The sequence below is a fragment of the Talpa occidentalis genome, unplaced genomic scaffold (genome assembly GCF_014898055.3).
Source record: "Talpa occidentalis isolate TD23 unplaced genomic scaffold, MPIMG_talOcc4v2.1 talOcc4.2, whole genome shotgun sequence".
Lineage (NCBI taxonomy): Eukaryota > Metazoa > Chordata > Mammalia > Eulipotyphla > Talpidae > Talpa > Talpa occidentalis.
This window is the reverse complement of record NW_023602073.1, coordinates 127616911-127634746: the sequence shown is the minus strand read 5'-3', so window position 1 is coordinate 127634746 and position 17836 is coordinate 127616911. Positions and strand designations below refer to the sequence as shown.

Genomic DNA, 17836 nt, shown 5'->3' with positions numbered 1-17836 from the left:
GCTTTAAAGGGACTTATGAATACTCTACTACAGACACACGCAAAAGGGTTAATAAAAGGTTTATTTACAAGAGAAAAAGAAATAAGGAAAATGTACAACTCAGGGAGAAAATAGGGAAATAAAGTCTTTAATGCGTCCTACCCGATCGACGACCTGGAAACCCAAAGTCACTCTCAGAGCTGGCCGGACGCTGCGAGCTGGCGGAGAGCCAAAATGGAGAGCCCCCCAAAGCCCACGTGTCTGCCTTTTGTATCCACCTGGCTGCTTAACCCCACCCTCAGGTCCCAATCACCTTCCCTTTGGTGGTGATGGGATTTGGAGTTCCCAGTGTCTTTGGCTTTGACCTGGGGTGGGGGTGGAGTCCACAAAGCCTGTATGGAATTAGCTTTGGGACTGCCTTTTTCCCCTAACATTTATACAAAGGGGAAAAAATGGGGAAGACCGGCGAGGGTCTGCAAAGGGGTGTGGGAGGGGTCAGTGGGTGCCAGCTTGCTTTTTTCAACTCCTTGGAGTGCAAGAAGACAAACCTGACAAACAAGGGGGGAATTGCAAGAAATTCGGGGAAAGACAAACTTGCTAATGCTTATCTGAAGAACCGGTTCCAAAGAAGGCAAACTTGTCAAATTAGGGCGAAATTACAAGAGATGGGGGAAGACAAACTTGTTCATTCTTATTTGAATGTAAGAATGCATTTGTAACTGCATCATCCATTAAACCACCAATAGTTTGTTGTTTTGTTATTTTTTGAAAGTCTTCATCTCTTTTGAAAGAGAGCTTTTGAAAAGAAGTCATTTTTTATAGATTTATTTATTTATGCATACAAGAACTGGGGTACAGGCCAGACGTGGGGGGTGCAAGGGGCGGAGGAGTTGAGAGGATTCAACAGAAACAGAGTGGGGAACAGAACAGGCAGAGGAACACAGGCTGGAAATGTTCAGTTAGTGCAGCTTTTTTGGACCCCTGCATTTCCTTACAAAGTTTGTAGCAAAGTATTCTCTTCAGAAGCTCCTGCCAGGACCCTGAAAGCCTGAAGTGGAAGTTAACAGCCTTCTTACACCAATAACCACACCCTGAAATTATTTTATTTCCTTTTATGGTTACAGACTACTTTTAGCAAGCCCTGTAAGGGGGTCATAATGGGGGGAGGATCTGAGTACAATTCCTTAGAGTGTCACAATGCCATGTAACTAATTGTGAGGAACAACTGCATAATGTGCCATTGATTGCAGCTACCTAACAATGCATAGCTTGAGGGCATGTGCTGTCTGTCATCCTCAGAGTCTAAGACAATCTTATCTCATGAGGAATGCCTTAGAAGTTTGAAGAAGAGGAGAACTGGTGTGGTAAAGGCAACAGCCTTGGACTGAACCTTGAAATAAAAATGTAGATAAGGAAACACTAAGAAGGCAAGAATCTCATCTATCTTGTTTCCCAGCTTTCCCCTAAAGCCTTACTATATGACACAAGAGTAAGCACTGCTTTGCAATCTATTGTTGGTCTCCATCTGACTGAACATAATCTAGGCCCAATGTCTGGAAGTGTGCTATGAGGTTAAACAATGATGCTACCTTTAAAACAAAATAAGAAAAAGCTACAAAAATATACCATTCTGTTTCTAGTTGGGGCTTGATACAAGTAATTCTGCAAGACAAAGACAGTAGAATTGTGTTAAGGTACAGAAAAGTTTATGATAGAGAACTCATAAACTCATTTAGGGGTTTATCAGAGACTTTAAATTGTGAAAATTTCAACAATGAAATGGACCCATTCTTTGAACGAAGAAAATTTGAGTTTCGTTTATTTCAAATCCTCTCGAGCTTTTATTAATTTACAAACTTTCAGTCTGAGACCCACTTCACTTCCTTTGTATTACAGCCAGCACAATGCATCCAAGCATATGCACATAAAAATTTTTGATAGTGAAAAAATTATCAGAAATGTGAAAATCTTATTTCCTAGATGTTTATTGTTTCCTCTCTCTCTTTGGTGAAAGAACTCTACTCTGAGTTCTGAATTTCTGATACAGAATGAAACTGGACATGCATTTTAAATGAATGTGCTATTTTTATTAAAATCCTTCAGTTTTCCCCTGAATTGAGGATTTACAGGCAAATATGTTAAGTTTAAGACAATGTCATTGGGGTGGGTGGGATGTAAAGGGACTTTTTTTGTGTGTTTTCCTTTATTCCTCCTTCCCTACCTTATGGGTATAATACCTATTTCAGAGATTCTTTCATTTCTAGTAGAGTGAAACATTTTATGAATCTGTGGCTTCTGGTATGGATATGATTCCTTGTAAACATCTTTTTTCCCCCCAGTCATTATTTATGTATGACAGGGGGAATAAATGCAAATATTTCACATTGAAAAAAAAAATCTATGGAAGTTACAGGTTGGTGACTTTCCCTCTGCTTCAGTCTCTTCTAAATACTGAAAGGATATTTATATATGTCTGTCTCCTTTTTTACTTGGGAGTACCATTAAATGTAATTAAAGAACCAAAAACAGGAATATAGGTCACAGATCAGAAATGACTGTTTACTCTGTGAACCTAAAATGAACTTTGGAACTTCTTTCCCCTTCCAACAATACAGCTGTGAATAATGGCCCACAACCCTTGCACTCAGTATGAATGCCTAGAGAAACACCACCACCTGTTCCCTGCCTCCCATCCCACACCCTCAACACACACACAAGCAGTCAAGTTTCTGTATATACAACTTTTATTTTTGAATCCACATTTCTTATTTTACAGACATTACATTCTGTAGATTTCTTTTCAAGGAAAATGTCATTGGATGTAGGTAGACATGATGAAATTTACTTAAGGCTTATGAAAACACCCACAGACCAAATTCCTGTGATAGGCTTCAGCATGAAGTGTAATCACTACACTTGTTTCAAAGCTCAAATGCCAGTTACTGTCATAGATAAGAACTTACCCAGAAAATAGGGCAGGACAGTTAATGTAGCTAATAACAAAGAAAAGTCAAAAGGGGTTGATTAACAGACTCCTTTGGAGGACTATGTGTTCTTAGCTCCATCCCTGTCTTATCATCCTAAATAGGACCTGATACCATCACCCATGTATCTGGAACCTGAATGTTTGTCTTCTCAGGAAGATTTGCTCTCTTTTCTAATTCTTGTAAATATTTTTAAGTTCCACTTGGTTCTTTGATGTTGTGAAATTCTGTATGGAAGTTATTTACCTCATTGAAGAGGTGCATGACATGGTGATAAAATTAGGGATAAAGATTTGCTGTGTAGTTGGAAAGCAAAAATAGCCTTGTCAAAAAAAAGTAGAATCAATATGTTTCCATATTTGACCATGTCAGTTTATCAAATTGGGAAAGTGAAGGTCAGTGACATATTTTAAGGTGATTAAATAGTAAAAGGAGAGTGTCTTTCAAGACAAGAAATAATACATACTGTATAAGAGCAACTGAAGAAAAAATTAAGTGGGAACAGATGGGGATGTCATTTACCTTAAAACATCAAAACAATTTAGACTGATATTTTCTTCAAGAACAGGAGATTATTATGACAAAGGAAGAAAAGTGAAATGGTTGTATGTCATAAGTAGGTCATAATGACCTTTGTAAAATATATCAGAGGAAACAATGGGAAAATGCCAAAAATGTATCCATCCAAAGAATGCTAGACTCTCCTTTCCTTACCTGTTTACCTGAAGATCACCACTGCTTCCTTCAAAGACCTAGCCCAAACGTCACCACCTCCAGGAAGTCACTGCTGATATTACCATGCAGTACCCAGGGTTCCCTGGACACTGAGTTTCTGGTCCCTGGGCCACCATCCACCCAACGCTCCATTATAACATTTATCACCCTTTAGGGATCATTTATATTTCTGCTACCTACCACCGCCTCCCCAACTCTGTAAGAGTTGTAATTTTCTCTTCTCTGTGGTCCTGGTACCTGGCAAAGGGGAAGGGTATCTATCCAGTCAAATTTTACTAAGATGCTTTATATTAGCGGCAACCATGTGTCTGCAGGTGTTTTTTGAAGAATATATAAAATCAATGAGACACTTCTACAAAGAAGTAGATATCTTTCTGCTAAGTGCAGATAAAAAGCTTAGATATTATACATACACAAACACAGGAAGATTATGAAAAGTGGAGAGAAAAAGGTAATATCAGGTTGGGGGCCTGGGACCTAAAGAAGATACTGTGATAATTTCCCCCATTTATTATTTAGTTCACATGGAAAGGCACGCTCTCTCTCTTTCTCTAGCTCTCTAGCCAAAGAGCCAGAAGAAAAATGCCTAGTTAAAAAAATAATAATAATAATAACAGCACTAGCCAAGCACCATGGAGAAGACCATGGCCCCATCCATCCTGCAAGGGCTGAGTGGGGAGCCAAGGCTTCCTTCCTTGCCAGGTTACAGTCCATGCATCAGTGGGGACCATGTGGGAGTAGGAACGAGGCACCTGCACATCTCAGACAGGGGGGCATCAATGGAGCCTCAGTGGTGAGCTGAAGTCCCACCCTGCTCAGCAGCCCCTAGGATCGCCTCTCATCCAGGTGTGAATGGGGGTTAAGTGAGAAACCTGGCTCCCAGCCACATATAGCAGTGCTCCCAATTCTCTTGCTAGGGTGATATCAGAGAAACTCAGTGAAAACAGAAGGTTAAATAATATCCATAGTTGTATAACATAATACTAAAACTATCCAGGTTTCAATTGAAAACCATTCATCACACCCAGAATCAGGTAAATCTTTTCAAATGATAAAACACATAGATGACAACATCAAGATAACACAGATGTCAAAATTATCTGACCAGAATTTTATAGCAGCCATCATAAAAATGCTTCGGTGGGCAAGTATGAAAATGCTTGAAAGAAATACAAATCTCAGTACAGAAATACAAAGTCTCAGCAAAGAGATTTTCAGTAAAAAAAAAAAAAAAAGACATAAAAATTATAAACTTTACAATTAAAAATACAATAACTGAAATATAAAAACCGATGGATGGGCTCTAGAACTGAATGAATTAGACAGAGAAATAATCCATCAACTTGAAACTAGAACAATGGAAATTATCCAACCTAAACAAAAGAGAGAAAATACACTGGAAGCAAAATTGAACAGAACCCCAGGGACCTGTGGGATTAAAACAAGAAACAATGAAACTTTCTAAATTATTATATAATTTTCAGGTGCAAATTGTATTATTCAAAGTTTCTGTGGCCCTGAGGCTATTAAAGAACGATTATCAAATGAAGGACAGATACAAATCTTTGGTGTAAAAATATAAAATCTAAATCAAACCCAAGCAGCCTAAGAGTGAAGGTAGACTTTGAAGCTTCACAGACTGGGACTAGAGGACAAAGTCTACCTGGGGGAATTCAGGTTCATTTATCATGACCACCAAGAAGATGGGAAGTGAAGGTGACATGTCTCCTCGAATCCATGGAATTTCAAGATGAACACCTCAGTCCAGCACAGCTCTGCTGGCAAGGTCATTTCTGTGCACAGAGGAAAACATTTCTAGAATTGCAATGAAAAATGCCACTTGCAGGTATCAACAAGTTCTCTAAAATTTCACTACATAAGGCTCATTTTTAACAGATGAACCACTTTTAGAGCTATTTTTAACCTATGTTAATAACCATTGAGCAAATTGGGAATATTCTCTTTTGTGTACAAATGTAGAGTAGAACTTTGTAACAGGAGGTATACTCAGTTCACAGATCGTCCCTTAAAGTTTAACTTGCTAGCATCATTAAATTTGAAGAAACTCTAGCACAATAAAAAATAATACACAGGATTACATATTTTGTCTTAAGAGAATAAAAGAAAACATACGGAGCCTCTGAAATATTCTGGCTTCCACTATTTTGATTAAAACAAAATAAAATAAACTCCAAGTTAAATGGAATTCAGAATCTCTCTTAAATTCCTGTGAAGATGCTCTTATAACATGATTTTTTCCAATCCTATTCATTAGTCTAATGTTTGCCAGTTCCATAAAAATTTATTAAAGATACTAAGATTCATACATTTGGTGTCCAGATAACGTTCACAGCTACTTCTGCCTTTAAAGAGAAGCAGAAGAGCAGTTTTCGGTATAGTCTGTCTTTATTTCCCAAACTTGCACAACACATACAGCTCTTACACATTCAGACACGTGCAAGACTCAATAGGAACACACTCCTACTGCCATACTGAGGCCACAAGTTTCCCTGAGATGGTCATATCACAGAGGATTCCCACTTCTAACTCCGGATGACAGTTTCCAAACAATTCAATAGTGTAACAGAGGACTGTATAAAATAGAATGTTCTTTTAAAAAAATTTATGTTATGTTCTTGTAATAAAAAATATCAATCTTCTTGGCTAAAGGTTGGCAAATATGTCTTCAATTTTAAAATGTCTGAGATCGGCTCTTTTCTTTCTTGATAGAAGCTGAGTCCAGTGATGTGTTCAACATCTATAATGCGAGCCCTGTGCAACATCAATAACTCTTCAACCCATGAGGACTCATGCTTCCCATGCTGTGAGGAGTAAGGAAGAAAAGTCACTGGAGAACAGCCAGTTCACTTCTGCTGCAAAGTGTCCATCTCCCCAAATTTAATTAGTTCTGACACTTTGGTTCCCAAATGGTGGATGTCATAGATTGGTTAGGCGTGATCCCAATTCTTGATAAGCTCCCTGTCTTACATATACCATGCATATTAGTTAAAGTAGATGTGTCAAGTTTCGGAAAAGGAAAAAACTCGTGCAACAGATGTTCTGTATCATACTGGTGCAAGAAACTTAGTGGCGTGGGTTTAGAAAATGTTGGAAAACAGAAACAACATGGCATGGTAAAAGAATATGGAAATTAGTTTGAAGAAATTTAGATTCCAGTCCTGTTTCTACCTTTCCCTATCAAGTAAACTGGGGCAAGTATTTAACATCTGAAGCCTGCTTCCCCTGTGTGCACCCTCCTTAAAGTATTATACTGAGCATCAAATGCAATGATGTACACAACTGCTCGATACAAACACTAGCTCTTCACAGAATTCATTATCTATATAAGAACATGAAGAAGGGGCTGGGGAAAATAGTAAAACACTATCATTTCTGGTGAAGTAGTGAAATCTTAGCTAAAATGGAATGAGAATACAATTTGAAAGTTGTCAGAGAGTAAATCCTTAAAGTTCTTATCACAAGATGATGACAGATGTTAACTGGACTTATTGTGGGATCATTTTGCACTATATACAAATATTGAATCATTAGGTTGTTTACCTGAAGCTAAATTTAATGTTATATGACAATTATACCATGAAAAAAAAGATTAAAAATAAAAGCAAACAAGTAAGAATTAAAGGCTGGTCCCTGGCAAATAGAAACATGCAGTAGCTGAGGCGGGTGATAGAAATGGAAATCAAACATCCATGTGATGGTGTAAATTTTTCTGAATATGGCTACTGGAGAAGGACAGATGAAGAATGTTCTCACTGTTTGATGGGCTTTGATTGTACTTTAAAGGCATCCCTCAAGAAAGGTTCATGTGCCCTTGGGACATTATTAGTTGGAAATGATAAACACAGACTTTTCACACAGATCATCTCAATAATTTCTAAATTCCCATTAACCCTCAATCACCCGCTGTCAGTACTACTGCCCATTCAGCCGCCTGCAGCGATCTTTACCCTGGTTCTAAGAGGAACAGCCATGACTTAGTAGACAATTTGGCCAGTGGACATCTGGCATCTCTTCTGACATTCACAGGAACATTTAAAAAGCATACACAACGCATCAATTCTCTCAGGCCAATATTCAGCTAAGAGGAAAAATCAGTAAGCATTGGGATATAACTTCAAGTTATATCCATCAAGTCTTTTATTTAGGGTCCTTTACGTACATGGCCGTTGTAGAAAATGACAATGTTTGCACTTAAGGTGTGAGCACAATAGCTGTTGGAATGGTAGAGATAGGAAGGAAACTCCACACCTAATTTATGACACTTATCATTTGGGTCAAAGAAATGTAAACATAAGCCTGTTACTGACATTGTGGGGAAAACACAGAATTCAGATATAGCATGCAGGGAAGTAGAAGCCATCTTTTGCACACATGGGCCACAAGCTAAGAAACGGTGGCACAGAAAGACAGGAAGAGTCTGGTTCCCCAAGAGTGCTGCTCACCTGATGCACCATCCTGTTTAACTCTGAGTTTCCTCTTCTTCTAAGAAACCCTTTACTTGCTCAAGTTACTGTAATTAGGTATTCTATTATATGCTTCAGAACACAATACTAAATGATACCTTTAAATTAAAGGCAATTTAACTTAACAAGGAAGAGAAAACAAAGATACAGTCCATGATACTGACCAATTAGCAGAGTAGATGCCTAAAAGGCATCTAAATAGCCAAAATCTTACTATTCTCTACTTAACTCTTAAGAATAATGAAAAAATAGCTTCATAAGAAATATATTCTATGAGAGACTGGTCAATTAGTTCTGAAAGTTTATGAGCAAAACAACTAGAGAGAGACGTATCTTCATTCGGAATGGTCACTCCTGGGCCTACAGCAGAGATCCACTCCTGGGCCTACAGCAGAGATCACTTTTTGTTTACTGCTGTGTCTTTAGTACCTACAACATCTGTGTTAAATGAATGAATGGCTGAGGGGACACTGACACTGACACATTCACATTGACGCATTGAGAAATCAATGAGTGATCGCAGCACTTTCTCTTGCTGAGCTCAGGCTGGGCCTCAAGATCCTTTTGACCACATTATACACACCACTCATCCAATGAGGCTGGTAGGAAAGCCAAAATCTATTTGCCAATTTGTATCTAGACTTACTTTGTGTAAATTCAATGGAAAAATAACACTTAGGAAATCTGGGAAATGCTCTGAAACAAAAATATTTTGGCCTCCTCTAAGGAAAAACTTAAAAACTGTTAAAATTTTAATGCAGCCTTGATGCCAAATAGTTACGGTTTAGATTTTTTTTTTTTAATTTTGAGCAAATAAGATGACATAAAACAATTATTTCCAAGCACTGGAATAACAGAATAGAAAAGATAATTAGGGATATATATATATATATATATATATATATATATATATATATATATATTCATTCATGCATACAAGAACCAGGGTATAGGCCAGATGCAGGAGGGTGAGAGGATTCACCAGAGACAGAGTGGGGAACAGAATAGGCAGACCAACTGAAACACACTGCTGAGGGGAGCAGTGGGCGAGACAGGAGAGGTCTGCCGCACCATGTGGGTATCTTGCCATCTGGCCCGGATTGAACCTGTGCTGCAGAGACTGTGGACAGCTTCACAGTGCTGTGCTCAACCACCTGTGCCACCAGGGAGGCCCAGGGACATATTTTTATAATAATGTGATATATAGGAAATTAATTTGAAATGTTGTATAACCACAACTTTCAGACAATTTACAACAGTAAATTACAGATCTGCTTTTGAAACAAGAGAAAATTCATACTTCAAATAAGCCTAGAATTTAGTGGTGAAATCACACAAAATCACCAATATTTACATTTTGATCTGATCTGTAGTGTTTTCAGTAGACAAGTGTGATCTCTGAAGATATACCATCTGAGAGGATTAATTTAAAACCATCTTACAATTTCAAAGTACATATACAGATTCAAGTTAAGGCTCCGTCACAGCATTTTCAGTGTAAGAAACACACACAAATATACAAATATATTTTCATTGTTTAAGGTAAATAAACAAAGGTTACTTACCGCACAGCTCTCACTGTTGTCAGTCCTGTGAGGCAAAATGAAAGCTAAGGTATCTAAATTTTCACACTGTAAGGGAGTCTGGGATATATTTTTACAACTTGTTAGTACAATGAAGAAGTGAGTTGGAATCAGAATTTCTTGATTACGGATGGGTCTGGTGTTTCTGTAAAATATGGCAATATTCACTTTAAGAATAAAATAATTATCTTCCTTTTAAAGAGTATTTCAGAATAACATATTTTAATACAATACAGCTAAAGCAAAGATTCAAATAATCAAATACATTATAAGAAGTTAATAATCATACTATCAACATAGATTGAGAAAAAGATTTCAAAGATAGATAAACAATCCAAGTATTTTTTATTTTCTATAGAAATTTATTGAACTTTGGAATTTTGTAGTTCTATCTTTTTTTTTTTTTTTTAAGATTTATTTATTTATTTATACAAGCACTGGGTACAGTCAGAAGTGCGGGAGGGTGAGAGGATTCACCAGAGCCAGAGCAGGGAATAGAACAGACAGACTGACAAAATACACTGCTGAGGAGAGCAGCGGGCAGCAGGAGAGGTCTGCGCGCCATGTGGGACACTTGCCCAGCGGCCAGGTATCAAACTGGCCCTGCAGAGGCTGCGGGCAGCTTCACAACCCAGCACTCACTGCTGCACCATTGGGAAGGCCCTTTTGTAGTTCTATCTTAACACACTGGAATTGAGACATCGTGGAAAGGAAAATATAATTTTGAACTGCTACAACCAAGATCCTAAAGCATTACTGTCTTTCAAACTTCATATAGCTGTGGACAAGCAGTGGCCAGAGAAAGGAATGGTTTTGTCATTTTTTTTTTTATTCTCATTTCATCAAAGAAGCCACATGCTATGAATTTTCCTTTGTTTCCTTTAGAGTTATCCCAATAATTTTACTATTTTATTGCAGCATATTCTCAATGCTATCTCATTTAACATCATGACCTTATCTTAATGCTCTATCTTTGGGTTTCAAAGCTAAGCTGGTTGGTTGGTTTTTTCAACATCTTTCAAACTTCAATGTAGTGAGATCACTGCTTTCAAATAGAATCTTACACAGAACTATATATAACATGTAAAACAGATTAGTTGGAGCTGTGAGTAGGAAAGGCATTGAGTTTTCTCCCTTCCCCATTCTACTGTTGTGTCCTATGAGGCAGTTACAGGGGGACATGATGCCTTTTAAGATATAGTAAAAAAAAATTGGCTTTTTTAATTGTAATTTTACAAACTATTGTGGTCAGATATTTATGTGTAAAAAGGATCCCCAAATCAGCCTGAGAGCAGGAAATTCCTCAGACCAGGGCTGAGTCTCAGCAAAAGTTCCTGTCTTTTTTTCTTATATACATAATAACAGCAAAATGGTTTGCACAAATGTTGTAATTATTGTTTAAAATAAGACCAAACCAGCTCCTAAAATGTTTTCTCCCTCTCATTTCTAAAACTACAATAACCTGGCAGTTTTCTCAACAAGGTCGCTCTATCATTCCCCTCCAGCCAGGGTTCAGTCAAAGCTGTGACATTCACCCCCTGCCCACACATGGGCATTACTGATTTATAACCCAGTTGATTCGTTTATCAGGATGCCTCTACCCATATATCTCTTCATCTGCAGTATGTTAATTAAGACAGTATCTTACCAATTACCTGCATGGGGAGATTTTAAACACTGATGCTAGTTTTGTAGCACACAGCAGAGCTCAGCATTAACACTGAGCTCAAGAATTACACATCTGACTAAATGGGAGAGAAAAAATACTTATTTAACAAATATTTTTCTAAACACTGAACAAAACTTCAAACTAGTCAGATATTTCAAGGTACTTCCAGTATAACCAGAAAAGACATACAACAGGATCAGGTAAAAAAGCTTCTGCTGACTCACAGGGCGGTAATCACTGTTGAGAGCTATATTTAAGAGCAAATAAAATGTGTTCTTACTGCTTCAGTGTGTCTGAGGAATCATAACGTCCATCGTAGTCGAAGTCAAACACAGGGCCACTGACAACGTTGACGCCATTCCTTTCCTTGGCGTACTTCTGCAGTAGGGGGCCGTGGAAATAGCGCCACACAACTTAAGAAGGAAGACAAGGGTTTTCAAAAGAATGAAGAGCCATGGTGTCACATGAAATAATCAATCCTGCATTCAAACTGAACATTTGTAATATAGAGAAAAATCAAGTCTGACTTGGGTCTCAGTTTGAGGCCGTCAACATGAACTTGTGATAACATGTCACTATGTTAAGTATAAAAACTTCACCAACACAAACAAGGCAGGTTATTCAGATTTACTGTGAATATCTGCATATTATCACTGAATGTTCACAAGTAGGCTAAATGTAAATTAGAGTAAAATTTTCTCACATGCTGCATATTTTAAAATTTAATACATCATTTTAAATATAAATGCTTATCGATTCTTCTTATAAGAGTCAAATGCGACAAAAAATGATGCAAATTTGATTCATTTTAAAATCAAAAACAATTATCAAGAACAGATAAATAGGAAAACAGATAAATAAAACAGATAAATAAATCTTCCCAACAGATAAATAGGAAAACAGACTAAAGCAAATGTGTGAGTGGACCACACTAGCTAGTTAACCTTAAGGAGAATATCACATACTTTTTCCACCAAAAAATGTTGATAAACATTTCAATACAAAATAGAAGAATAGACTATTAAATATCACAATTCTAATATTTGTGAAGTTTTGTGTGTACTGGCATTCTCGAAAAAGACTTGTAAGATACCTGATAGTCATTTAATTTAGAACATCAGTCTTATTACATATAAATTATATGTACAGAAATTCATCAGAACTATAAAATACAGGGTTAAACCTTTTTACCTTGGAAACTCTGGTACATTGGCACTATATTAGTAGTAAGCAATGCTTCAGAATATATTTGATTTGAACCTTTATTTAGTTCTACAAAGAAAAACAAGAGAACAAATTGCTCATTCTTTACAAACATTAAATAAAAAAGTTGTAGTTTTTCATAGGTGTGATTTAAAAATTTTAGTCAACTATCATCTTAAACCTGTAAAACTTTTCCAAGTCAAGGGAAAATGCAATATATTTTATCAAGCACTTTAAAACTTTAGTAAATTAAACATGTTCAAACTTTATACTTTATTTGCCTTATTTCAACTAAAGTATATTGTGCTGACAATCTTTTTTCCTTAAACTCTTTTATAGTGAAAAGAGAAAAGAGACTATCTGGCTTCAAAACAACCAACCATCCAGAAAAAACATCACAGGATGTCTGCCTCAAAATGCTGTACAAGGCTTCTTTATATGAATTTTCAGCTTGGACCTGGTCTATTTTTATAATGCAATAGCCAAGTTCTGACTTCAGATACTTACTATGGGGACTGGAATGAATCTGGAGGGTATTTGAGTACCTGGAGCCTTCTGGGTTTTGCCTTTTTAAGGTCAGCCTAAAATGTCCTATCATTAACATACAAAAATGCCGCTTTAAAAAATAGAGCATTTGACTTCCAAAAAGACATTCCCTCGAGGCTTTGGATGAAGACAGAGCAAGCACATTTAAGGCTGTAGGTCTACTAATTCTATGACAAGTTACAGTGCACAAGAAAATGATCTCTCCTTAAGAATCCTGAAGCATCCTTCTAATTGCACTGAGTTTTCTCAAATTCTCTTTAAAAGAAAGGCAGAAAAAAAATAAAGATTATCTTATTTAAATTGTCTGCATTAAATCAACCACTCTCCAAGCAACAACAAAAAGATTTCCAAAATTCAAGCTTTACATACTTTAAAATTTTCCCTAGTAGTTATATTTCTCATTCACAATTTACACCAGTAAAAAACAAGGCTATGTACTTTGCACATACTATATGGTGGATATATATCTATATATCTATATCTATATCTATATCTATATCTATATCTATATCTATATCTATATCTATATCTATATCTATATCTATATCTATATAAAGGAAGCAGATAAAGTTTAATGGAACTGAGAGTAAGAGACTTACGTGGGGGGGACAGGAATGCGTAACTCAGTTTAGCATTGTTTTTATAAAATGAACATTTATGAACAGGATTAAGAGAAATTCGGAGATCCTGATAAAAACAGTTGGAAAAGACTTCTGTAGAAAAACTGTCCTGAAAAATAAAGTGAAAAAAAAAAACCAAACAAACATTATACCAGGCACATAAAAGAAAAGCAGCTTGCTTCATAAGTGGTTAACGTTCAACTACATCGTACAATTACATTGTTCTAATGTCTGCTCATGTCCTTCACTTATTTTTCCATTTTTCTCTGGGTATATTCATTAAAGATCTGAGTCAATCTTCCATGTTTAACCAAGCAGAATAAAGTTGGGAAGGGAAAAAAAGGCCACTGAATAGCAATGCAATATGAAAACCTCAGAAGTAGGCATGACCGTGACTATATGAAGTCTTGATTATATAAGAAAACTAGAGTTCACACAGAATCCAAAAACACCATAATTAAAGGCCTAAACTCAATATACAAGATGCGGACAAATAAAACATTGTGTAGACTGCTATATATTACAAAGTAAGAGCGTTTCCAGATGGTCTTTAAGAATTAAAAAAAAAAATCATGTTTAAGGCAGAAACTTTACATAAATAAGTGAATGCACATATATGTATATATTTCAATATATGAATTGCATATATACACATAAGTCCTTATTTTATTTACCAACCTCAGTGAAAGCTATTTTTCATTTTTAAATTTTTATTGCAGCAAGATCATTTTACAATATTACATAGGTTTGAGGTGACAGCATTAAAATTTGACATCTATACAAACTATGTATGATCCCCTTACTAACAGTCTAGTTTCCATGCACCACCACACAATTGCCCTTCATTCCCCAGTCTGCCCACCTTCATTCCCTTTCTTCTCATTTTGTTCTCATAACAAAATTTTGTTTCATGCTTACAGCTTTATATTTTGAGATCTGTATATATTACATTATGATTGCTACTAAAAGTCTATGTTTCCATCCACCACCAGGAATAATTTTACCTTTTGTAATCAAACAGAAAGAAATCCTTTTTCTCTCCTTTAGGGGCAGCCTATACTTTGCCAGATACTTTCAGTTTCTGAAAATCCAGTTAGTCTAGTTTAAAACTGCAATTCTCATCTGAAATCTAAGTTTCATCTCACATTACCATCCTCTCTTTCAAAGCCTATCTCAAACTTCATCATTTCTCTTTCTATCACAGCACCCAGAGGGTGGAGATGAGGGAGAATATTATTAGTTTTATTAAGAACTGTGATATCCGTGCCTACTCCTTTCAAGGCCTAAGCCCTCTGGTCTGGGGGTGGACAGGATGCCCAGCCGCTGCCTGGTCTAGTCTCTCATAGGTGGTACATGCACAAGGTTACTGAACTTCAATGGTTTTTTCCACCAGTCAGCCAGAAGCCCCTAAGATGTGCATAGTTGAGGGAAATCCTTGTGCTCACACAGGTACGTATGTAGAGATGGATGACTGTGACATTTAAAACTGATTTCATAAAATTATAAACTAGAGTCATAAAATACAAAAACCAAAAAATAAAAATTGAACCAGCCTCATTTCACAGGAGAAGAAATCTGCTGAATCATAGTCACATAGCTAGCCAGTGGCAGAGCTGAAATCTAACTTTTCTGACTTTGGGTTGAGTAACTTCTAATTTAGAAACTGGTGATAGAGCCAAGATAAACTGTAAGGAACAATGCTTTCAACGTTTTGCTTAATGAGGATGCATAAAACCACTACACAGGGCTCAAGGGGTGAGGTGAGAAATACTTGCATTTCTGTCCACAGTGTAGGATGTCCAAAGGGGCATTAGGATATCGTGGCTGTAAGCACTCACAAACTGGTGCTGGTAGAGAAGGCAGATGGTGTTATTCTTCCGGAGAATTCTGGGCCTTCCATAGGGTAAAGTACCACGCTTAATGATCTTCTCTTGGGTTATATGGAGAAAATGGAACCACCATTTAAATGTACTTAGTGAACATTATGTGATAATATACAATAATACATTCATCTAAATTTTACTCAACTCCTTTGAAAAATTATTTTTATCTCTAAGAAAACTAATTACAAAGAGCAAATCCATAAACAATCTAGAAGACAAAATGGATTCACTGTAGATTTTGACTATGGAGATTCTCAAAATCAATGTTAGATCAAAATATCACAAAATGATAACAAAATGGCTAGAAATTTCAGCTACTAGGAGTTAAATTATAATATCAAAATTCTTTGACACTATTTTATTTTATTTTATTTATTTAATTTCTTATTCTTCAAGACATGCTCCAGAGAGAAAGTTTTCTGGGTGATATGTGTACTTAGAAACCAAAAGTTCAAAATTCTAAGACTAAACTGAATGAAATCACAGTAGAATATATCTCCCATTTTCATTTTCCCAATTGCCAGGTGTTTTATGCTTCTAGCATCTAATTTAATTTTTATAAATCCTATGAATTAATGTTATACATTTATCTTACAGATGAGAAAACGCAGCTTGTAGGGAGTAAATATTTTCTCTATGGCTATAAGTGCCTAAGCTCATAATCAAACCCAGTTCTTGATTTCAAAAGTATCATCCTTCACCACAAAGGATGGTGGTACCATCAAGGATTTCTGTAATCCAAACATTCACAGAAATTTTATAAAGACAAGTCAAGAATAGTACAGAATTCACCTTTATATTCCAGCAGGATGAAAATATAAGCAAATAACTTAAGGACCAGAGACTATATCAAAGTGATGGTGAACATGCAAGTGACAGCTGACAAATTTCATCAGGTATCTGCTTATTCTTCCATTTATTATTATTCACAGGTGATGAAAAATAACTTTAGGTTAATAAATCAACTTAGGCTTTCTCATAATTAAGAACCAAGTGAGATAGAAATTTAACAGGATTTTATTTATTGTTTTTTCTGCACATCCATGTTTACTGCAGCATTATTTACAAATAGCCAAGCTATAAAACAACTCCAACCACTGATGGAGGAATGGATAAAGATGACAAATAATATGGAATATTATTCAGTCACAAAAAAGAAGGGAATCTCTTTTCTGACAGGTATTTTAAATGGAAATATGATATAACCCTACAAAGACCTTCAAAATTTCAAAACATCACCAACATGTTCATAAGGAGTGATTTAGCTTCCACTCAACTTATTATATGAGGTTCCCACTATAACTATCCCTTCTTTCTTTATGAGTAACAGTCTAGACTGTCAAGCAAAGAAATCTCTGCTTCATCAGGTGGTCTTCTATAACTTCCTTAGTTTTATTGGCTATTCTCAAATAAGGCTGAAACCTGCTTCCACTTTTCAAGCTCAACAATAAGCCTTACCTTCTGCCACGGTCAGATTCAACTGTGTCTGAAAATCGTCAACTGGCAAAATCTAAAAAGTTAATAATACCATCTTTAAAGTCTGAGAGACAAGTTTAATAATGTGTCAAATAATGTCTGTAATGTAATTATTTCATCATAGAACAAAGATAACATTCAAAACCATCTTTTTTAAAAATATGGGGTAACACTGGTTTACAGCAGTATGTTTTAGAAGTATAGGTAGGATAGCGTACAAGTGAAATTATTTTTGATGAAGAAGGTGAAAGAATAAGATGTTTGCTGCAAAAAAGACAAAATTGGTAGCATACCAAACTATTCATTGAAAAATAAGAATATAATTGCTATTTTATAGTTTTCGTTTCTATTTTTACTGTTGTAATTCTACAAGCCTAAAAGAAAATAGAAAGCATAAAACCATTTGCTCCTCAAATTTCTATCTTTATGAAAACTATCAATTCTATTCATAAGTGTTTACATTATCATATTCTTACAACAGCTCTAAATTAAAATAGGAGTAAAAAAGGAACAATACCATATATCCATTTTGTTCCCCCAAATGATATTTCCCCCCTAAATTTAAAATAGTTTGGAATGTTTTCAATAGGAGGAATATTATAACTGGTCCATAATTAAGACCTCGCTGCTAGGAAAACGGCACAGATTCTGATTCCAGATGTTTCAGGACTCAG

General features: G+C 36.0%; 1 protein-coding gene across 1 annotated transcript in view; it reads right to left on the bottom strand.

Annotated features, from left to right (window-relative positions):
* Positions 1-5690: 5690 nt before the first annotated feature.
* ENPP1 (ectonucleotide pyrophosphatase/phosphodiesterase 1) overlaps positions 5691-17836 on the bottom strand; it is a 67439-nt gene continuing 55293 nt past the window's right edge. Inside the window, exons 19-25 of the mRNA XM_037520410.1 lie at positions 17145-17196; positions 15579-15733; positions 13783-13912; positions 12626-12706; positions 11715-11847; positions 9748-9910; positions 5691-6520 (exon numbers count right to left, since the gene is read on the bottom strand). Of these exons, the coding sequence (XP_037376307.1) occupies positions 6350-6520; positions 9748-9910; positions 11715-11847; positions 12626-12706; positions 13783-13912; positions 15579-15733; positions 17145-17196 (885 nt within the window). The 3' untranslated portion in view covers positions 5691-6349. The remainder of the gene's footprint in view (positions 6521-9747; positions 9911-11714; positions 11848-12625; positions 12707-13782; positions 13913-15578; positions 15734-17144; positions 17197-17836) is intronic.